Source organism: Nicotiana tabacum, chromosome 13 (genome assembly GCF_000715075.1).
Source record: "Nicotiana tabacum cultivar K326 chromosome 13, ASM71507v2, whole genome shotgun sequence".
Taxonomy (NCBI): domain Eukaryota; kingdom Viridiplantae; phylum Streptophyta; class Magnoliopsida; order Solanales; family Solanaceae; genus Nicotiana; species Nicotiana tabacum.
Genome location: NC_134092.1, coordinates 38,250,635 through 38,274,856, shown reverse-complemented (window position 1 = coordinate 38,274,856; position 24,222 = coordinate 38,250,635). Strand labels below are relative to the sequence as shown.

Below are 24,222 nucleotides of genomic sequence, written 5' to 3'. Positions count from 1 at the left end.
ACACAATTTTCTTTGAAGAATTCAGATGAAAAACTAAATTTCTTTAAAGTCAATTGCAGAGAAGAATGATAGTAACAGTGTGAAGCGAAGCATATGCCAGACAAAACCAGTTGAAAGTATAGCTTTCCTGTGACAAGAATGAAACATATCTAGGATTTTCGATACATTGGAGTAAATATGAATTACAGCCCTTTTTCCTTTGTTTAAGAAAAGAAAATTGCTACTCCCCCCCTCCCCCCCTCCCCCCCCCCCAAAAAAACCAAATCAAAGAGGCCAATGGTGGTTTCCTGCGTACTTGGTTGAAAGTGGAAGGTCCTCTATTTTGGCGACCTGTATTTTATGTAAGACTTATGTCACTCTTGGAACAGAAAAGCAATAGCCCCTTGACGCTCCATTTTTTGAAACGTATTAAGCTATTACAAGTGCGAGAAGACGACAGAATCATTACACTTCCAGTATAGGGACTGGCAAAATTTCGCTACACCAAGTTCATGGTGACATAAGTCTCTGCAGAAACTGGGATTCATTGTACCCCTTGAAGCATTGGACAGAGTGGTTGGTAGAGCACAAGAAAGAATTTGTGCACATTAGACCATACAGCGCGCGCAAATGAAAAGGAATGGCCAACTTTGTCATTCAATCTCTTTCTCGGGTCCAATATACATGGTACAACATGCTGAAATTAAGATTATTATACATCCAAATAATCTGCCAAAAGATGGAATGATTCTTGATGAGCCCATTCCAAGAAATTGTGATAGCGCAGCCTGAAATACATCCAGTTCAACATAAATTTGACAGAAAGCAAAGCTTGACATTGACACACCAACTCAGATATCTAGTATTAATAAACTAATTTTCTACAGAAGGAGTAAACATAAATCACACGGGAACTTTCAAATTCACGACTGGTCTCTAGCAGAGGAATATGAGTTTGCAATTGCAGTGAAGCAAGTTCGGTACACAAGTCTCGCGAGGTAGCACCTTGCATAGTTGAATTGCAAAGAGTTCCATACACACCCAATCCAAGAATAAACCATTCAAATCGTTAGAGTTTGAATTACGTTACCACATCATCTAAAAGCTTGACATGTTATTGATTTAATTGTATCTCTAACATTGCCCTCAAGTGTGAGCCAGATTTTTTGTGAGTGAAGCATACGGAAATTCTTTAACAATGGTATGTTGGGATTCAAACTTTTTCCTACTTTCACTTGAAATGTGTTATGTGAGAGTTCATTGCTCAAATGGTCACTCAACTATAAGAAATTATGTCATAAAGTCATCTCTTTATAAAAATAAAAATAAAAACAGAAAAGTCACTTTTCTATACACATATCAACCAAAAATCATTTGTCCAAGTTCCAGCTGGAAAATCTAATGTGGCATTTTGTATCAGTCCACATGGACTTTACTAATGCCAAATTTTAAAATAAAACCCGACCACCGACAACCCGATTTCAATATACAAAAACCCTATCCCCCTCATTATATAAAAACGGTGTCTTCCTCCTTATCTCAGGCAAAGTCGATTAAGGGCATGGTTTCACTCCAGTCCAAAATTTCACTTTTGAGGTTGCTGTGGGTCGGGTTTAATTTTAGTTTTGGTATTAGTTAAGTCCATGCGGACTGATATAAAATGTCACATAAGCTTTTGGCAGCCGAAACTTGGACAAATCCTGCCAAGTGATTTTTGGTGTGACATGGTTATAGAAAAGTGACTTTTCTGTTCCAAAAAAGAAAAAGAAAAAGAAAAAGAAACAAGACTTTACTACATAATTTTCAATAGCAGAGTGACCAACAATAGGCTCAATTATGTGACCACCTCACTTAAAAACTCGAACTTTTAGAGAAGAGACTTTTAATTACTTAATACTAGCACTAACATAAAGAAAACTTCACCATTCCGAAATATCATTATTTATCAATGTTGTTCTGACAAACTCAAGCAAACAGGGTAGCACAACAAACGAATCTTCACATACAATTTTTGCAAATAACTTCTTTGAAAAAAATAAAATTGTGCAGATAAGGCAATCCGTGGTATATAAAGCTACACTATACAAGAGGGAACTCAACAAACAACATGATCAGATCCATACCTCAATAAACTGGATATTGGCAACTCTGCTGGTTTTCTCAAGCTGAAGTCCACGTGCTAAAGTTATCTATGGAGAGTAATATTCTATTAGCACAAATTGGAGGACGGGTCTAAAGAATCAGAGTTTTGGATATTGGATCACATGACAAAATTAGAGTTAAGAATAGTACCTCTGCAAAGAAAGCTAGTACACCAAGTACAGCCATTAGAAGGAAAGAAAAGAAACTAGGGAGTACAAAGCTCTGTATTCAACAAAATAAGACAATTAGGAAAAAGAAACCAAAAGTCAAGAAGGATAATTATCTATTCGCTATTAAAAGGTGGACAAGATTAGAACACCCACACCCCAATCAATACTCACGAATACAGAGAGATACAGTCGGCTATCAAAACAGAACTTGGAATACAATACAACTACTTGTAGGTCACTCCGCACATTTTTTAGTACAAGCAAAATTGCAAACTCACCCTCTTCAACATAATGGTAGTGGCATTAAATAATAAAATAACCTCTTTACCAAAAAGATTGCTGGCAATCAAACTTTCACTCTACAAACATTTAAAGATGGCCGTCCATAAAGTGGTTCACTCTATTCACCATGAACAGGAAGTTGCCAGTACACAATTATATCCGAAATATTTTTCACAATAGCATCAATATACATGTCACAGTAAACTTCTGGGGATACTTAATGAATATTTATCTCAGCAAACATCATATGAAACTTGCAACAGTTCTGATCTACCATGATTATATGCATTTGCCTTTTTATTTCACAAAGAACTAACGACATGTACGATATCTTACTTCAAAGGAAAATGTGGACATCGCAGCAGCAGGACTAGCAAGCAGGACAAATGAGAAAACTGGAAGCCTGAAAGATAAAGATTACTTGCTTTAGAATCATCTTATGAGAGATAACAGTCAGCTGAATAAACAATAAAGTACAACTAGATATTATAGACAACTACTTACAGATCCTTCAGTCTTTGACTAGTTATCATGGGTAAGAAGACCAAAGAATCTTATACACTTTTAACATCTAAATTGTTCTTTTGCAGAGGACACATGATCACAGTGTTAAAAAAACCTTTGAAAAATCTTGCCAAACTACCTCAACACTTGGTGAGCCCTTGGCATCATCAGTGGAGATAGAAAGGTGATAAACTTCTATGCAATAGCTAATCATGAAGGTTTGAGTGTATCAGAGAATATGAAAATGCAGGGATAATAAGAAAAACGAGAATAATAATAAATAAAACTGGGATGGAATAAGAAGCAGATACAATGCTCCAAGCTACTAGAAAAGCAAGACAACGCTCACTTGGGCATCTATGCATCTCCTCTTTACATGTCCAAACCATCTCAGACTCCCTCCGCTTGTCCACCACGGAGGCCACTCCCACCTTGTCCCGAGCAATTGGAGTGATCAAAGCCAGAAAGGAAAAACTCTATTTTCTACACGTTGCTGCAGTTCTTTAGAACATTTTGAGGAATCTTGATTTATTGTGAGTTTAACCAAAGGTGGGGTGTGGTCAAAGCACAAATTGGAAAATCTTCTTCCTGGTTGTGGTTCTTGGCAAAACCAGTCTTATATAATAATCTTTTTATGTCATGTATGGAATTGATCGGTATTCATGACCTCCGTGTGGTTTAAATCTGCAAAGGAAATTATTCCCTAGACTGACCTACAACAGATTAGAAGGCCATGTTCCTCCATACGCTACAGTTGAATTACTATACTTTTTCCTTCTCATAAGGGAAGAGAGAGAAAGAGAAAGAATGTAAAGTCAAAGCATATTTATAATGATGATACAACAACCACTCTTAAGATTAGAGACGCAAGCCAAAAGTCTTACACTGGTTGATCTGCTGCCTTGGCTCCTGCTCTCGTAAGGCAGTAGGTGACTCCAGTCGCAGTAGATGAAAACAAGCCAACCAAAACAGCAAAAATGTGATGCTTACCATTGGAATGAGATTCACTGGCTTCTATAGAACTTGGGAAAGTTCCTGTGAGAAAAATTCCAATACTTTGAGAATTCAAATAAGAAACCAAATGAGATTCTAAGTTTTTCCCTATTGAGCAGATCAGTCTTTCCAAATATACAAGGTGCAATTCATCTGTCATCCTAGTGCAAGCAGTTCATTTTTTCCTATAAGCATAGTATAAATCCAGGCCACACACTCAATTTGACAGAGGGCAGTATGTCAGTTATCTACTAGTTCAATCATCAGGCAAACTGGTTGAATCATTTAAAAAATAATTTTAAAATGTAAAAGACTATAAAATCAAGTGACTTTTCTCCAACAGAATGCATATGAAAATCATACAATTAATGAACAGAGGGCCTTTAGAATGAGTAGGTATAAGTTACTAAACTACAGTGGGTAGGAAATCACATCCTGGTAGGGATAAAAAGAGCCACTCTTTTTAAGGTACCACAGAGAACAGAAGAATGAGCAAGGCATGAACCACTGCAGGCAGAAGAAAATTTGGGGATATCACAAGTCCAACAGCGGTACTCTTAACAGAAGTCGGATTCCAGTGATGGGAAGGATAAGGATTTCTTTTGGGATACTCTTTCTGAAGGGATAAGTTACCTGCCTACAGGTCTAACAGTTAAAATTTGAAAGCAAAACACTCTTTCCCAAGTTAGTTCTCCCACACCCGCAAGAGCTCTCTTTTTGAGGAGGTCTAATATCAAAACTAGAAACACCTACTACAGCTTTAATTGGCCTTGGGTTCATGACTGAAGTTCAACTAAGGGACTAGCCCCTGCCAGGCCCTAGTTCACTGAGATCTCCTATAGAAACAAGGGCAGGGCCGGCTGCATTTAGTTCCACTTGAGGATTTACAATTTAATCATCCGAATACAAAATTACAACTGGATATGTATCAAAAGGTTGCTGTCTTTTGGTTTAATCTACAGAAAATCACTCAGTTATAACTCCTAACTCGAAACAAGTTTGTTAGTTCAAAAACAGTTACAGATATTTACTATCTTCTGTACCTTGTGGTTTGACCATTGGCTGAAATATGAACAGCAAACCGAAGAAACTGCTCGCTAAACCTGCAATAAGGCAATAGTGATAAAGACTACCCACAAAAGAATAAGAGATAGAAAATATAAGAAATGTCCTCTAAAAGCAAAAGGAAAAAATTATTTAAAAAAAGAGAGAGGGTATTTATCAAAGCTAGAAACAGCTAATTTCTCGATTATCTAAAAAGAGTCCTCTAAAAAGCATATAAATCATAATTCACAATAGCACATCTCCATTAGACAGATATCCTCTTGCAAAACAGTTCCCTGGCTTGTACAGTTTTGCCAACAACACTGAAACATCTACTACTTAACGTAGAGCAGCAATAGATGGGAGAAATTGTCAAGATTGAGAAATTGAAAGCATGGCCCAACTGATAGACAAACTGGAAGTGTTGAAGGAACTCTTAGATGATCCTGATTCCTTAAGCTGGCAGCACATAAGAAAGGGAATCACTGAATCTAAGATCAATATATTCTGCCCATATATTTTTAAGTTTTATAAAGTAGAAGGTTAGGTAGCCGAGTGGTTTCCTTGTTCATACTAGTAGTATTAGTAAGTACTCTTGTATTATTTTTAGTCTTAGGTTTCGATTATTGCATGTTGTTTCTTTCATTTCGGTCATCTTACTATCTTGTTGTTATTAATGCTTCTTTTCCATGGCCTCTCACTGTTGTTTCTGGCCGTGTTTCTTTCCATTACTATTTTGCTTATGCTTTACTGAGCCGAGGGTCTATTGGTTACAACCTCTCTATCTCCACGAGATAGGGGTAAGATCCGCGTACACACTACCCTCCCACCCAGACCCCACTATGTGGGATTACACTGAGTATGTTGTTGTTGTATAAGGCTAAGAAAAACATCAAATTTTCAAGCATATACGACTATACGTTCCCACTCCCAGAACCCCAATTTATAAGGAGGCTGTCAAAGAGAAGGAACATAAAAGGACCAGACATTGTAATGAACTTGCAATGTTGTATAGTGAACAAAAGAATAATGTATTATATCCATTAATCTTTCAGTTTTAAGGGTTCACAGGACATTTAGAATTTCAAGCATCTCAACTCCCTGCCAAGGGGCAGTCTATTTGAAAAAGGAAAAGGACCGGAAGTGCAACTAATTTACAATGATGTGTGTAAGTTCACAATTCTTTCAGTTTCACAGGGGGCCAGAAGATTTTCAGATTTTCAACTATCTGTGAGCCCCTAAAACCCTAACGTGAATAAGATGGTCTTTTTATCTGCTTAAAACACCTCAGTCAAGTTGAAATAGCAAACCATGTACACACCATACAAATTTAAATAACAGAAAAATCAACCTGGAGTTCTATAGATTGTGCATATAACCATACCTCCAATTTCTGCAATTTTTAACTTCTCATGCAATGTGACTCTAGCTACAGTTGAAGCCATAATTGGAGCGGTAAAGCTCAATATGATAGCCTGAGACACAGGTAGCCGCTGGATGCTGAAAAACAAAATTGACTGTTTCATGGTTACTAGTAAATCATGTTTTACAGAACAATAAAGGGGATGTAGCATGAACAGAGAAAGGAAATAATCATGGTAAATTGACCAAGAGCAGTGGCATCCCATGTTAATGTAAATGGAAACTTCGAACCGTGGGGATCCATTTACGTGCTATATATTTTCTTCCTTCCAACTTGTTAAATCCCATCAAACTTTGCCAGTTATGCCCTACACTTCTTATGTATATTACTACTAAATCATGTGTATAAAACAAATCACCTTTTTATTTTTATTTATTATTCTCAATTGGTATTGATGGTCATTTAATTTTCAACATTGTGATTAATTTTTGTATTATTCAATTAAAACTCCCTAAGTTAGTTACTTTAACAGCTACGCATGACAGGTTGGATATGTATTGCGTCTTGTCTAGTTATCTTGCAAAACAGTAACTACTTTTTCAGGTCTGCAAGATGGAGCCATGTTATTCAAACCCGCAAATAGTCTGAACCCAGATAAGAAAGAAATTATAAGCGGAACAACCAGGAAAAATTCATTTCAAATCTCCTAAATGTTGAAAGATTGTCTTCTTGCATCCACAGTACATATTTTTCTATACTTATTAATTAGATTGACATGGTCCATCCGGAACGACTTCCTACCCTCGACATTTTCTGCTTTCTATTCCTTGTTGGAGCGTGGATTGAGAGGTCTAGGGGTTTCTCAGTCTAAGAAACACTGCTTACCTGTAGATGAAACTCATCAATGAGATGTATCCAGTGAGAGCTCTTAAGACCAAAAGTTTCCTGGCACTTGTTGGTCCAAATATTGGTTGACCACTTTTCCTCAGCCACACAAAGGAAAGAACTAGGACTACCGTACATCTTGCAAAGGCTATCTCGAAAAGAGGTACTGATTGAGCTGCCATTTCCAAAAACGATGAAAAATCATAATAGTGTAACAGGAGTATACGGCTAGAAGCAGTCATGAAACACTGGATACATCTTAATGTATGTATCCACATACATAATATGTTGACATATAACAGTATTAACATCAAAACCTTACTCAAGGAACTTCATATAGAAATCTAAAGTTGCTTGGCAATTGCCTATTCAAAGGCAGAACCAAAAGCATACAGCAAAAGTCAAAACCATGCACTGCTGTTAAACACTATTATACTAGAAGAAAGGATAAGCAATGCCAAAAGACCTCCAGGTTCTGGAATCTGAAGTGGACAATGAACTAAAAGTTCTATTGCTCCAAAGTGAACCTACAAACACTACCCTTTCTTGCACGTAAGTGTAGGGCTCTTCTCGCAAGAATTATTGCATTCTGCTCAAACCCGTGTTCCTGTGACTCCTCATTTGTCCTAGACATAGTGACATACTCATAACTATCAGCAATAACAAGGGTTTAGGTACTTCATAAGATCCTTTGATATACACTAAAAACCTGCATGAGTCAGCTTCATAGCAGAATCCTGTTCTCATACTCTAAATCCATAAGATATAGGCTTAAACAACATACTGAAAAATTGCTGCAGTGTTCCAAAGGAGCCTACCCTTCGCCGACCATATCCATGAAAATTGTAATCTCAAAACAACAACAACAACAACAACCCAGTATAATCCCACTAGTGGGGTCTGGGGAGGGTAGTTTGTACGCAGACCTTACCCCTACCCTAGGGTAGAGAGGCTGTTTCCGATAGATCCTCGGCTCCCTCCCTCCAAGAACTCCCCACCTTGCTCTTGGGGTGACTCGAACTCACAACCTCTTGGTTGGTAGTGGAGGGTGCTCACTACTAGAGCAACCCACTCTTGTCGAAAATTGTAATCTCAAAACATCAAAGGAAAAACAAAGTGCTCATATCAACCCTCAAATAATCTCCTGACAACCCAGTGCAGAGGGCACTGCAAAAAGTGCTTGGATATAACATGCACTATCCTGTCTCTCAAGATATATGAACAATACAACAGCCAAGAGGGAATCTGGCACCAGCCCCTCCTTCCCTGGTTTTACTCCAAAGGACATCCAAGTTAAGAAAAGAAGAAAAAAAGAGCCACAAAGACACACACTCTCTCTCTCTCCCCGGGTAAAATTTAACTATCATCTTCAATTCGTGTGAATAGAATGGTAGGTTATTGTATGAAGATCAGTTGCCCACGAATTAAAGCTTACGCTGAATTTCGTCGAAACTAAGCTGAACTTCGCCGACTATCAGTTTCAGGTAGGAAACAGGACGATGACATCTTTGTATTGCTAAGTTATCAGTAGCTACATTTATATATAAGTATATAATACACATGCAAATGTTTTAAATAAGTTACTGACCAGTAAAAACATCTGAAACAACTCCCATTGTTGAGTAGATTATAGATGACAAGACCATGCATAGCAGACCGGAGTACCTCGATCCACTCCACAGCCAGACAATAAACTGCAGAAACGGCGATTTGTCTGGTTCAACTACTTTGATAACTTCCTCCTGCAAGGCGTCAGAACCTAATTAAGCATGAAAAAGTACTAGAATTTTCTTTGATACATGTCGCAATACCATAAACAGTTAGAATAAATCACGAAAGCAGAACATTTATCCGCACAAAAAAAGCACCAGAGTAGGGAAATATAATATGTAAGTACGCATAGGCATATTTGGGCTTGAATAAAGTATTGGGTTCGTGATAAAGAAAACAACCACCTGAGTCATGACTGAGTGCAAAAACAAACTCTGATCGCTCCCTCCTTGAAGAAGTCACAGTACAGTGTACAATAAATGCATATATATTAGCACCATGACTAGAAGTTGCGTAAAGAAAGGTCATCCTAGAACCTAAGGTAGAATAAGTCAGCATAAACTTCTGATGATAGAGGGACGTTCACTAAAATGGAAAAACACTTTGTAGCTATATAATAATACTGCTAAAAAGAAAAACATGCCATAGTAGAAATCACGTTACATTCCCCGGACTTAACTGTATCAAAACCTTTCTCATACCTGATGTATGTTGTGAATGCGTCTCAACTGTTTCCAAAATTGAGGATGTTCAATACATTCAGCATGCTATGTATCTTAAATAAACAAAAAGCGCTACTTTTTAGCAGAAAACTTCAACATTCTACTGATCTCTTTCCTCCTCTTTTTCTTTCCTGCAAATTTAACGCTAGTGACTGCACTCAAAAGGGAAACAAACAAACATACCATACTCCCTTTTGTCCAATTTGATATGACACTATTACTGTTCGGTAGGCAAAACAAATTTTTTACTACAATCTTTTCAAATATTTTACCCTCATACTCTAATAATTAAGGATTTAATTTATATACACTGATAATGTAAAGTTTTTTCTACACTATTAGCGCTTTTTAACCTGTATAGTAGGTCAGTTACAATTTTTACGAGGTTACCTATATGCTTGTCATAAATTGACCAGTAATTACCTTATTTATAACTTAATTGTGTAAATATCGTTTACATCATTAGTGAAGAGGAACTAAAACTCAATAATTAATGACTGAAATTATTCGTGGTATAAAAATTAGATATATAAAAGTGCATTTTGACTAATCCTGTAACTAAGGAACTGGCTACTGAAAATTCAGTAAAAGAGCTCAGCAAATTTACAAATTTAGGAAAAAATAAAAAACAGATTTAATATTTCAAAATTGGAGTTCACCTTATTGAGCTTTTGCCTAGTAGGATAAGAGATGGTGAAGATGTTGATCTTAGGCCTCTCTGATTGGGTCAACAGAGGAGAAATTTGATCATCATCACAAATGGAAATTGAAGATTCAGCTGTAGAGGAAGAATCAACGGCTGTGATCGAAGACGGTCCCACCATTTCCACTACACCGATGGCGTCTTCAATGTCGTTGACTCCGATTCTTGTGCTGCCGTCGCCGTTCATCGGCTCTGCTATCGGCATTGTGGCCGTGTTTTACAATCTGGCAAAGGCGAAATTTGATTAATGGATTTTGTTGATCCGTCAATTCGAGATGGGTTTGGGGTGGGAATGTCGGGTACAGTAGTCAAAGTGCAGACATCGACCTAGACCCTCGTTTCATTGTTTGAAATATATTTGGACGGCTAAAATGTCTTCTTCATTCGCTTCATTTTTAACTAATCTTGTTGGAGACTAGACAAGTTAGGTATAAAAACATTTCTTGTTATGGTTCATCGAATGAATGAAAAATTAAGGCCAAATGCACATACAACCCCTTAAACTTGACACCAATTTACACCTAAACTTTCTAGCTAAGATTTATTCCATTTAGATACTTCAACTTCAACACCTATGTGTCTATTAAACACATAGCGATGATATGGCATATTGTGTGATTTACACTTCTCTTGGGCGCGTGAAATGCTAAAAGAATCATATTTTTTACTCCACCCGCTTCACGCATCATCAGCCGAAAATTTCACAACCCAAAAAAATTACCATCTACTATCATCTCCATAAAGACAGCACCAGAATAACACCTTAAGCTATTTCATTCCTTCATGTCTTTGATTAAAGAGGCGCAGCTAAACTCACTAAAGACTTGTCAAATCCAATCATGAACGATTTGAATGTAGTAGGGTGGCTGTTCGGTTGTGATTGCAGTGGAGTTGGGTGCCAAAAGTGGTGGTCGATACATACATACATACATACATATATATATATATATATATATATATATATATATATATATATATATATATATATATTAAAAAATCATTATCAACAAAAAACAAGGAAAATAGAAGTATAGCTGAAAACTTCCACCTCTTTTTTCTTTTATTTGGGAAGAACAAAAAACACATCAATTTCGGATAAATTCAAACAAAATTTAACTCACAAATAAAATTGGCCTTTACAAATTTTAAACCTTTCTTCTTCTTTATGGATATCTGAAAATTGTGAGTAGGGGCTACGATGGGGAGATAACAACAGTGTAAGGGAGGAGGAGGGAGGCGTTATAGAATGGGGATTGGCAAACGCTATCTAAATTACTATTTGAGGTAGGGTGAGTTGTATGGAAGAAAAAAGTTAAAAGTTAGGCTTGCTGAAAAACTTTATATTTGGGATTAGCCAAAGTTAAAAGCTACATGGCACTTTTTAGTCGTTCTTTTTGACATGTCAGGCGTGTGAAGTTCACGTGTGATAGTTTTTGTAGTGGTTAGTCATGAGGGGTCTGATTGGTATAGATTAAATAAGGTTATAGTGTCTAAATAGAACAAACCTTAGTTAGAGTGTTTAGGTAGAAATTGGTGCCAAGTTTAAGGGCTTATGTATATATTTGGCCAAAAATTAAACATAATAGGTTAAATTGAAAATATGTGTGAAGTTTAAAAAGGATATGATACCTTTATAATTTGAATAGTAAAAAATAATTTATTAAAAAACTTTTTATGCAGAGTATATTTTATATCATGTATTCTTTTTTATGAATCACCTATGGAAATAGTCATATAACTAAAATAATATTTGTAAAGGACTAGCTATTCGATTTAATTAAAATTGTGAAGAAAAATTATTTAACAAGTACTACCATTTAGAGGTGCATTTTGATAACTTTAATCTATTTTTTGTGTTTGCTACATGTTTTTTTGGTGTAATTCCTGCTTCTTCTTTTTTTTTTTTTTTTGGTCTATTTTTGGTATGTGATCCAGTTTTTGATGTTGCACTTTCTTGAATTTGACGGGACTTTCTTGCCATTTCTAATTAGATTTTTCCTTTTTCACAATTCCTATTAGATTTACCTGCCAAAGTTTGTTAAATATTTAATAGTGGCCAAAAGTGCTTGCTTTGAAAAAATTAAAGGACTAAAACTTCTCAAGAATATAATTTAAGGAACTATTTTATATTTATCTCCAAACATAATGGACCATTTTTATTATTTCTCATCGTTTTTTAATCAACTAGAGTGAGGATATTCACGATTAGTCTTAACCAAATTTTCCCTAAAAAGAAAATAAATATATTTAGTTAATTTTTTAAATATTGGAATCAAACTAATTAACTCGAATCGATTCGATTTTGTCCGGTTTCATTGAGTTATTCGTTTCTTTTTTTAGTTTTTTTCCCCTAGTATACATAGACTACACACATATTCAGCATAATACTACCTAGTCAATTATTCTTTTAAAGAATAAACAATATATGCATCAAGTTATATACGTAGCTTTAGTCAGAAAATGGTGTGCGTTATCTATAAATATAACTATTTTTAAGGAAGTTAATAAAAACAAAATTTACAATAATTTTTTTTGTGAAAAAACTTGAAGAGTTGTAATTTACCAAAATATCTTGATGAATTGAACTAAACAATGATGAATAATTTAAGGACTTAAAGACAAAATATTTTTGATATAAAATAAATTTTTGGACTTGTCAAAATAAAGAGTACAAATTAAATTAGATGTAAAGCAATTAACTAGATTAGTGTAAAGACAAGGAATCAAATTATAAACCAAGAGTGCAAAAAAATAATATAATATTGTAAATAAATCAAATTTTACTAATATTTAAAATTAAAAACTAAAACTATATCAGACCAAGAAAATATGAATTTTTTAAATTTGATTTGATTTCGATTTGGATCTAAGTTTTAGATTTTTTGCGTACACCCCAAGCTTGAGTTATCTTTTTTATTTCTTGAATAATCAGTGTGGTTTATATTAATAATAAGGATAATGCATAGTTATCCCATGGGGTTGTCCCACTTTACTAGTTGTACCCTCAAACTTTACGAGGGTACTATGGCCTTTTAGCTTTGTTCGAAGTATAATAAATACCACCTTTTGAGCCTACTGGCAATGAGAGTGATTATCACTCTCTTGAAGAGCGTAACATGCAAAAAAAAATGTTATTAAAGTTTTATTTTGTAATATGTTATTAGTTAAATTTATTATCTATTTTCTTTTTTCAAATTATTTTCTTATTTTGTCATTTGTCTTTATCATTTTTCTCATCTCTTTCGTGTAAACCCAAAATTATGTCCTTTCCATCTTCTCCCTTCTTCATGCCCCCCTCCCACCTTCCCTCTTTCCTCCCCTTGTCTTTCATCATGGTTAATTTATAAATTTTAATAACGAAGCTATTTCAATCTCATAAATTAAAATTTAGAGAAGATAAACAATAATAAGAAATTCTATTTAAATTTTAAACCAAAGAAAGCTCTTATAGCATACAGGAGATCAACTCAGAAAAAAGATGGAAAAGAAAAAAAAAAAGAGAGATATTTTTTGCCGAAAATATCAAAGCTACGTTCGAATTTCAACTTACTAGAAATGCTACTTTTCGCCTACTTAAATTTGGTTTGAGAAAGATGATAGAATTTTAACGATTTTGGTATCGAGCTTCGGTGGCTTCTTCATTTGTTGGAAAGCCTTGGTTAAAAAGGAGTGTTTTTCATCTCCATGTTCGCTGGGCTCCATTTTCGGCGGAAAGAGCTTTCCGATGAGGTGATGGAGGTTGGTTGATGAGGACTAGAAGGGAGAGGCTAGAAGAAAGAGAAGGAGAAAAGATATGAAAAAGAAAAAGAAAGAAAGAAATAAAATAAATAAATAATAATTAAATAAATTTTGACACGACAAGTAAAAATTGATGCGTGCGTGAACATTACTAACCTTTCCAAAAAAATACTTTCATTCTATTTTCTATCTAGTGAAATAGGCGATTCCTAGGCGATTTCGCTTCGAGCTCCTCCCATGGCCAATCTGGCCGGCGGCTAGCCACCCTTCACGGCTGGTCTGCCTCCCCAAGTCACAATACTGTCATAACTCCAATTTTCCTCCGTAGGATGTCGTGATGATACCTAATCTCTACGACTAGGCAAGCCTAACATTTAATAATAACTTGATAGAAATAACTAACAAAAATATTAAAGCAAGTCTGATAAACTGATATAATTTTCTGAAATAGAATCTCAACAACACACTTCCCAAAATCGGCAGTACAAGTCATAAGCTCTACTGAGTTCACTAGAAAATTTTCAAGTACAACTGTTCCGGAATAAAAATAAACTGTACAAAAGTTTCACGACCCAAAATCCACTATAGGCCATGATGGCGCCCAACATCGTCGTTAGGCAAGCCAATACTTAATTATTCATTTTATCATTTTTAAAATTATGAATCTTTCTTAGATAGCAAGGTTATTGCATTAAAATAAATCGTAGTTACGTACAATTTCGTTAAAATAATAAGTGAAAGTGAATCAGTGTAAAACAATCCATAACAAATTCTAGAACACCCCCAAAACCCGGTGTCACAAGTGCATAAGGATTTACTAAGGAGTACAATAATAACACAATCTCTGTCCGGAATGTAAATAAGATAGGATAAAGTAAATGGTATGATGGAGACTCTATGGGCTGCGGTACGTAGCATGGAATGCAGCTCACCATAAAGTCTCTTCAGCAGCTATGCCTACGCGCCAAAATGACCACCGGTTGAACCTGTCAGATCCTGCACTGCGAAAGTGTAGTATGAGTACGTAAATCAACGCGTACCCAGTAAGTATCTAGCCTAACCCCAGAGAAGTAATGACGAGGGGTCGACATCAACACTTACTAGAGGTTCAAACATTTATTTTAAAGTATGAATTTCTCAGTCTTGTATTCTACCTCAACAACTCAGATGTATCAAGTACCAGTAACAAACGAGTAAGAAGTACCATATAAAATGGCGGGCATCAGTGGAAAGATAATCTCGTGAATGTTCGGACTGCCAGCGATATAACACACGATTATGCCGAGGTCGTTCGGCCCAATTCAGAATAATGTGTACACTGCCGAGGGTCGAGCGACATGAACCATAGATGCATCTATCATACTGCCGAGGTATTCAGCCCGCTCCACAAGAAAGGAAAGAACTTATCGAATTACGAAACACATGCTTACAATACAGTATATGAGCATAAAATGAATATAACCTTTACCGTTGCTCAAATAACTTCGTGCACTTGTCTCATTCTCACCCAATATATATATATATATATATATATATATATATATATATATATATATATATATATATATATATGTGTGTGTGTGTGTGTGTGTGTGTGTGTGTGTGTGTGTGTGTGTGTGTGTGTGTGTGTGTGTGTGTGATTAAGCCAGCAGAATGAGTTCAAATAATTTAAATATTGCATGATAAAGTCCTAAGTCTACCCAGACATAAATATGCTTTAGCTACGTATGGACTCTCGTCACCTTGTGTGTACGTAGAACCCGCAACTAGTAGCACATAATAATTACATCACCTAGGGGGTAGTTTCCCCCTCATAGGGTTAGACAAGAGACTTACCTCGCTCCGAAGTTCCATAACCGGCTCCAATGCCTCTTTAACTTCTCGACTCAAAGTCAAATGATCCGAAACTAGTCAAACAATGTGCAATTCAATCAAAATATACTCCAAAGCTCATAATTAATTAATTTATAACAATTCCCAACTCCGTTCGAAAAGTTGATAAAGTCAACCCTCAGGCCCACGTGCCCGGATTTCAAATTTTTTGAAGATAAACTTTACCCATAACATTACGAACTCAAATATATAATTTATTCCCAATTCCATATCCAAATCGTGGTAAAAATCCAAAATTATCAATTCTAGGTTTCTCCTTAAATTTTCCCTAATTTCCTTGAATTTCCATGTTAAAAACCTTTATAAAATCCAAGTATTTAACTTGTAATAGGGGAAAATCACTTACCTCGAGTTGCTTGAACCCCCCCCTCAAAATAGCTCCCCAAATTCATCCATCCAAGAGAGAAAATGAGAGCTAAGTCTCGATTTAAAAAAACCCTTTTGCCCAGCGACTTTCGCACCAGCGGACATCCAGCCGCACCTGCGGTGTCGCTTTTGCGACAAAAACCTCACTTCTGCGGAGTAGCACTGGAGGCCATCTCTCGCACCTGCGAAAATTGCCGCTTCTGCGCAAACGCAGGTGCGATCCAAAAATTTCGCTTTTGCGTTGCCTTTCGCTTCAGCGATCGAGGATTTCGCTTCTGCGGATGCGCAAATGCGCCCAGCATTCCGCTCCTACGGATCCCCCATCTTCCGGTCCAATTTCGCTCATGTGACCAAAGCGCCTCTTCTGCGCTTGCGCATATGCGACCAAACTCCATGCCTGCGATCCTCTGCTCCTAACTCCTATTGCGCTCTTGTGCTTCGTCTGCCGCTTCAGCGGCTCCGCACCTACGCCCAAGTTTCTGCAGGTGCGGTTGCACCAGAACATGGCCAAAACTAGCATGTCCTAAATTCTAAGTTTCAATCTGTTTCAAACCCGAGGCCCTCGGGACCCCATCCAAACGTACCAACCATTACCAAAACATAACACGAACCTACTTGGGGTCTCAAATCACACCAAACAACATCAAAATTTCAAATCGACGATCGAAACCTTTCCTTAAACTTTCAAACTTTTAAACTCCGACGAACAAGTCCGAGTAATATCAAAATATTCCGGAATGACACCAAACTTTGCGCACAAGTCATAAATCAAAATACGAACCTATCCCAAGGCCCGGAACCCCGAACGGACATCGATAACACCAAAATTCACTTCAAGTCAAACTTAAAAAATTCTTAAACTTTCAAAGTGCCAACCTTCCACAATAGGCGACGAAACACTCCCGGACCACCCGATACTCAACCCGAACATACGCCCAAGTCCAAAATCATCATATGAACTTATTGGAACCTCAAATCCCGATTCCGAGACCGTTTACTCAAAAGTCAATCCTTGATCAACTCTTCCAACTTAAAGCTTCCGAAACCACTCCGAACTTCCTGAAATTCATTTACGACCATGCGTACAAGTCATAAAACATGAAGTGAAGCTACTCTGGGCCTCAAACCGCTGAACAACGCGCTAGATCTTGAAACAACCAGTCGGGTCGTTACAAAAATAACTTCAGAAGGTGACTCCGAGGCCTGCAAATGCGATGGCAGGTATACCTTGAGTCCCCACAACAATGCCCGATCAGCTAGCTAATGATCAACAAACTCCGAAGTACCTGGATATGTACAAAAATGTGCAGAAAGAGTAGCATGAGTACACCACAGTGGTACCCGGTAAGTATCAAGACTAACCTCGATGGAGTAGTGAGGAGGAACAATCAAGACACCTACTAGTCATGATAACCTGTACAAGTATGAATGTGAAACTAGCAGGGAACAATATCAAAATAAAGCTAAGCATGGTAAAAATAACAAAATAATACTTGCAATAGAAAAGTAGAAGCAACAATTAGCAACAAGGCACAACAGATAATGACGCCGTAGAATAAGCTGAATACAGTTTAAGTCCGGTGAAACCAAGTAAGGAAAACAAGTAACAACTCAATAAGAACAATCATTTCCACACAAGATTTATTCAAGAATTTTTCCGAGGTACCACACCTCAAAATCACAATCATGGGTCCCAAATCACGAGCCCTAATCACTTGGCATCTTGTGCCCACATTACAATTCACAACCGTATGGACAACTCACGTGCCAATACCATTAATACCTCATATTTGCACGGACAACTCACGTTCTAAGGGAGTAACAATATCTCATATCCGCACGGATAACTCACGTGTCATGAATAACAATAACTCATAACCGCATGGACAACTCACGTGCCAATAGTACAAATCTCACACAAAAGGCAAGTAAATGAGAATACATGTAAATGATCAATAAACATCAGGATTCATCTTCTTTAACCGATATGAGTGATGAATTACGTGTATGCTTGTGCAAGTGTTTTGTCAAAACTCGAGTCAACAAGTAAGAGAAATGACAATGAATGTCACATAGGAAACAACATAACAAAATGTAAAATGCATAACTCACGCAAGGTAGGCACACCACTACACAATATTATCAATAACAATGCCCCCAAGCCATCACAAGTCATCACAAATCATCCCTGATATAGCCCCCTTGTCTCGCCATGTGTGCAACAATAAAGTAAATGCCTGCATTGTCTCGCCGCATGCGCATAATAATATTTTCGCCTTGTCTCACCACATGCGCAGACCCACATATATAGCCCTCCTTGTCACACCGTATGTGCAATATCAATTATAACAATAGCACGGACAACTCACGTGCGAACATCCCAACAATCCTCTCAACAATATCACGTATGCCAAACACACAACAACATAATATAACAAATCACACCACATGTGCCCATATGCCACAACATTTCCTCCACACAAATTCGAATAACACAACCACATGTAGCCCTCAGCTCAAGAACACTGAGTACAACAACAACAATAATAATAAAATAGGAGTACGGCAAGTAAATCAACACAAGAATTACAAAACACAAAAAATAGAAGAACGAGCTCACGACGAAAGACATAACAAGTAATAACGGTTTCAAACAAGAATAACTCAACAATGAGAGAGATAATGTGTAACAATGATGTCAAATAAGAGTAACTCAACAATATGAGAGATAACATATAACAATAATTTCAAATAAGAATAACTCAACAATAAGAGAGATAATATGTAATAATGATTCCAAATAAGTACAACTCAACGATAACAAAGATAACCTGTAATAATGACTTCAAATAAGGATACGTCAACAATGGAAGAGATAACATTGACTTCAATTAAGGATAATCAATTACGGAGGAGATAACATGGCAATAAAAGAGGTAGCAACTTCGATTAAGGCATATAAGAGTATATTTGGCAATAAAAGGTAGAACATGAATCAATCAACTTCAAACAAGACATGTAAGGGTAAATTTAGAAATGAAGGATTTAACATGATAATACAACTTCATTTTAATGTACATAAGAACCTAAGAGTCTAAACCAGTCAAATTTCCACATATAAGTAATGTACATACTCGTCACCTCGTGTACACGTCTTTCACGTAGTTTAAATAGTACAAACAAACCAATCCTTATGGGGTAGTTTCCCTCACAAAACGTTAGGCAAAATACTTATCTCAAAAGCCCTCAATCAATACTCAAAAATAGATTTTCCTTTATAATTCACCTCCGCTTGGCACAAATCTAACCAAACATTGATCTAATAACATCAAATAATACAAGAAAAATCAATTCCAATAAATAAAGCTATGATCTTTACACAATTGCTCAAAAGTCAACAAAAGTCAACCCCGGGCCCATCCGGTCAAACCCCGGGTCCAATGATAGATTCCGACTACCCATGATCACACAAGTTCATATATGTGATTAACTTCAAAATCCGAGTCCAATTCGACTCTGAAAACTCAAATTCACATGATTTTGATGTTAAAATCTAAGATATATTGATGGAATATGATTTAAAATAAATTAGATTCACTTACCCAAAGTTTGTAAATGAAAATCCATCTTCAAAATTGCCTCCTACCGAGTCTAGGGTTCCAAAATATGAAAATGAGACAAAAAATCCCGCCCCTCAGCTTTTTGTCCAGTCGCAAATGTGACCTGGGGTTCGCAAATGCGAACCCCACAAATGAGAAGAAACCATCAAAAAAGCAAATTCCCTCACACCCATGTTGTCATCGCAAATGCGATGATTAGCTCGCAATTGCGAGATGTGGACTTCCGCAAAAGCGATCAAAGTGATCGCAAATGCGACCAATGCCCAGCTCGGGTTGGTATCACAAATGCGATGGTAAGTTCGCAAATGCGATGCTGAAGCTCGCAAATGTGATAGTCGCAAATGCAACCTGTTTCTCGCCAATGCGAGATCTGAGCACCAACAAAAATCTGAATCTCCTATGAACTCTCCGAAACACGTCCGAAACTCACCCGAGCGCTCGGGTCTCCAAACTAAATATCAACACAAGTCTAAAAATATAACACGAGCTCGATAGCATGATCAAATCATCAAAATAACATCCTAAATCATGAATCAGACCTCAAAACACATGAATTCAACATGAAACTCAAGAACTTCTAAAAATACAACCGGGCGTCCGATTCCTATCAAATCAACTCGGAATGACGCCAAACTTTGCGGACAAGTTTCAAATGAAAAAACGGACCTATTCCAAGTCCCGAAACAGAAATTCAAATACAATAGCTATGAAATCAACATACGGTCAAATTTATTAAAATTTTAAGCTTTTAAATTGCCAACTTTCGGCAAAACAACACAAGTCAACCTGCGGACCTCCAAAATCGATTTCGGACATACGCCCAAGTTCAAAATCATGATATGAACCTATCGGAGCAATCAAAACATTATTATAGGGTCGTTTTTACAAAAGTCAAATCTCGATCAATATTTTCAACTTAAGCTTCTAAAGTGAGAATCACTCATCCAAATTCATCCCGAAATATCCGAAATTCAAGTCCGACCATGCACGCAAGTCATAATATACAATATAAAGCTAATCAAGACCTCGAACCACTGAGAAGAATCTTATAGCTCAAAACTACCAATCGGGTCGTTACAAATACCATCTCCTAATCCTAATCCAATCACTTTCCAGCCCCTAGACTTCTCCAATTTATTGAACCCAAGTTCATTAAATATACCCATACACGTAAACCCTAGTTCAAAAGCAGTTGAACCTATTCCAGTTAAACCTATTTAGTTTTTACATGGAGAACCTATTATTAAGTGGACGGAAGCAAAAGTAAATCGCATGAACATTATTGAAGGTAAGTTTTCATATGGTTGGCCTGAACTACAAGGGCTACGTAGAATAATTCCTTCTCAATGTGGAGTTAAGGGTGAATGCAATATAGGTTTCTTGAGGGATAGACATGTTCTAATTAAATTGACATTATGGGAAGATTATGTGAATTTAACTTCGAAGGGAGCTTATTACTTGAAAGCAAAAGATGGGTACCAATACCAAATGCGTCTTTGATTTATGATGCTAAGTTCAAGCTTGGTGAAGAAACTCCTTTGCAATAGTATGGATTTCGTTTCCAAATTTGTTGCCTACTTATTTTGTAAAGAAATGTTTATTTTTCCTGGCCTCAGCAGTAGGAAAACCTTTGCATCTAGATATGGAAACTATCAATAAAACAAGGCCAAGCCGTGCAAGAGTGAAAGTACAAGTTGATCTTTTAGCTGAGCTACCTAAGGGTGTACGTATGGACATTGTGAATGGAGCTACTGGGGAACCAAGGTCTTAATGGGCCAAGATTCGTTATGACAACATTCCTAAGTATTACAAGAAATGTAGGTTACAAGGCCACAATGAGGAGGAATGATGTAGACTGCATCCATAATTGATAGATGATAATAATAATTCAAAGCAAATTGGGCATGTCAATATGGAGCAAAGCAAGTTGTGGTTGATGATAAGAAGCAGGAGATTGAACAACATGTCACCACCAGTTAAGTAACTAACTAGTGGCATTGTAGTTGGTTACCCCAATGGTAGGTGGACTGAAGTAAGAGACAACCGACCAAAGAAGAGCAATGAGGTTAAGGCCAAGGAGGATAAGGGTAAGGACACAATTGGACAAGAAGTTATTAATATTGAGCATCATTCTACTGATCCAGTACAAACTACAAATAAATTTGCATTATTAGAGAAAGGAGAAATTGAAGAAGAGATAAGAATTAAGAAAGAGGTTGTGCAGAATGTGGTGAAAAAGGCGAAAGATGTAGCAAACAAGGCAACAATTACAAATCCTACATCTAATGGGAAACACAACCCAAAGAAGAATGGGAATTAAAAAACGTTCAAGGAGAATACCCCTAATCCTAGTGTGGTTGGGATTGAGGAGGCAAATATAAATGAGTCTACACTTGATTGGGTACACAGATATTTTGGCACGAGCAAGGAGGAGTTGAAACAGCTCAATGTTACAGTAAATCATTCGTGTCAAGAGATACCATCACAAACATTTGATGATTCTACCTTGAACAAGGTGTCTAAAAATAAAGTAACGCCTGCTAAGTCTTTATGGAGTGATGAGGTGGATAATATGGAGCTGATAGATGATGCAAACAATGCTCAGAAGTTTGAACAAAGTGAATGAAAGATGAATCAACTAGTTAACCTATTTCTGCTACAGTAAACCCTAGACAACTTCAAACTAGGGTTAAGGATGATTTGAGAGGTGCAATGAAATTAGGGGAGCTGGGTAGTCGGGAAGATTCACAATTGCATGAATAACAAGGTCCAGGTGGTGCAATACGTCAACAGTCTGCAGAAAAGAAGAAATTTAATGGAATAGTAAACCCTAGCATGCTTGCTTGAGTTGACTGTTTATCAGGGATTGATCTAGTTGGTGAAAAGGGTATTGGGAAGTTTGGTAGTGAGCATGGTAATGTAATTGAGGATACAATAGCTTTAGGTGACCAATTTGAACCTCACAGATCATCTAGAACTAATGGAACAGTAAAAACAGTTTCTAATGCAGCAATGAACCCCAAATTAGAAATTATTTGTGCTTTGCAAAGTGCTGGTGATGAGCAGATGGTAACAAAGGGCAATACAATGAAAAATATAGGCAGTAGCAAGGAGAATATGATACAACAAGGCCAAATGGTGTTGAAGGGTAGTACTGGGAATGAATTATACCTTGTATAGCTTAGAAGTGATGATCCTGACATTCTAGATGGAAAAACATTTAGTGTTACCCGTGGTATTCTTGCCAAGGGTATCTTGATTAATCAGAGAGGTCAGAAGGAGATGGGAATGATTGCAAAATACCATGAACCAAAAACATTGGCACTTCAAATTGTTACTGATGGACAGCCTGAACAAGAAAACTTAGGAGATAATTTCTCAACAAGGAGACCTATCTCCTAGGAGTGTAGACAAGAAGTCAGGTGGTAAGCAAGCAAGAAAACAAAAGGATAAAACTATTCCTGCTAGGGTACAACCAAAGAAAAGTGGGGTCTCTAATTTCAAGTAATCTCTATGGATAATGCTCTTGTATGGAATGTGAGGTCTCTCAATACTCAAAAAGCTTTTCAGAGGTTGGTTAACCTTCATAGAAAGTACAATTTCTATCTGATTGGGCTTGTGGAACCTTGGCAAGATATAAACAAATTGGAGTTATATAGAAGGAAGCTTGGAATTCACACTGCCTTAGCAAATATAAATGGGAATATCTGGTCTTTTATTGATCAAGATATTGAGGTAGAGGTGATGATCGACATGGAATAACAAGTTACACTCAAGTTGTTTCATAGAGTATTGGAAAAACAGTTGATTGCTACTTTGGTGTATGCAAAGTGTAATGTAATAGAGAGAATTAAGCTATGGGATTCTTTATATCACTTAGCTTCTGACATGGAATTACCTTGGCTTGTGGGATGTAATTTTAATATCAGTCTGACTGAAGAAGAAAAGTATGGAGGTTTGCCTATTTATCTTAGTGAGGTAGAAGACTTTGCTCATTGTATAGACACTTGTGCTTTATATGATCTTGGATTCAATGGGAGCCTATACACATGGTTGAATGAGAGGTCGGATGATGCCTGCATCTTCAAGAGGCTTGATAGGGATTTGGCTAATCAACAATTCCAAGACTTGTTTCCAGGTTTGGAGGTTGAGTATCTTATTAAATATGGATCAGATCATGCCCCTCTACTATTATCATGCAATGTGAATGTTGTTCAAGTGAAGAAACCATTCAAGTTTCTTAACTTCTGGGCAAAACATGAGACTT

The 24,222-nt window shown here is 36.7% G+C and overlaps 1 protein-coding gene across 2 annotated transcripts; it reads right to left on the bottom strand.

Moving 5' to 3' along the window:
* Positions 1-610: 610 nt before the first annotated feature.
* On the bottom strand, positions 611-10,706 carry LOC107802244 (putative membrane protein YMR253C). 2 transcript variants are annotated; one of them, XM_016625706.2, is made up of 11 exons: positions 10,295-10,429; positions 9,318-9,361; positions 8,951-9,104; positions 7,363-7,537; positions 6,499-6,614; positions 5,114-5,173; positions 3,962-4,112; positions 2,910-2,976; positions 2,272-2,343; positions 2,103-2,168; positions 611-767 (listed from the first exon to the last, which is right to left on the bottom strand). In XM_016625706.2, exons 2-11 carry the CDS (start codon positions 9,324-9,326, stop codon positions 633-635), a joined length of 1,005 nt encoding a protein of 334 aa, XP_016481192.1. In that variant the 5' UTR covers positions 9,327-9,361; positions 10,295-10,429; the 3' UTR covers positions 611-632. The 2 variants fall into 2 exon arrangements, with proteins under 2 accessions (XP_016481192.1, XP_016481189.1); XM_016625703.2 differs by lacking the exon at positions 9,318-9,361 and having other exon boundaries at positions 10,295-10,706.
* Between the last annotated feature and the right edge of the window lie 13,516 nt (positions 10,707-24,222).

What these genes read in the sequence shown, in the direction of transcription:
- LOC107802244 (XM_016625703.2), bottom strand. Translation starts at nt 10,543, where the DNA reads ATGCCGATAGCAGAGCCGATGAACGGCGACGGCAGCACAAGAATCGGA. An exon ending in TTGATGAGTTTCATCTACAG is followed by an intron (nt 6,615 to 7,362) that starts GTAAGCAGTGTT and finishes TTTGTTTTTCAG; the next exon opens with CATCCAGCGGCTACCTGTGT. An exon ending in CCAATATCCAGTTTATTGAG is followed by an intron (nt 768 to 2,102) that starts GTATGGATCTGA and finishes GATGTATTTCAG; the next exon opens with GCTGCGCTATCACAATTTCT.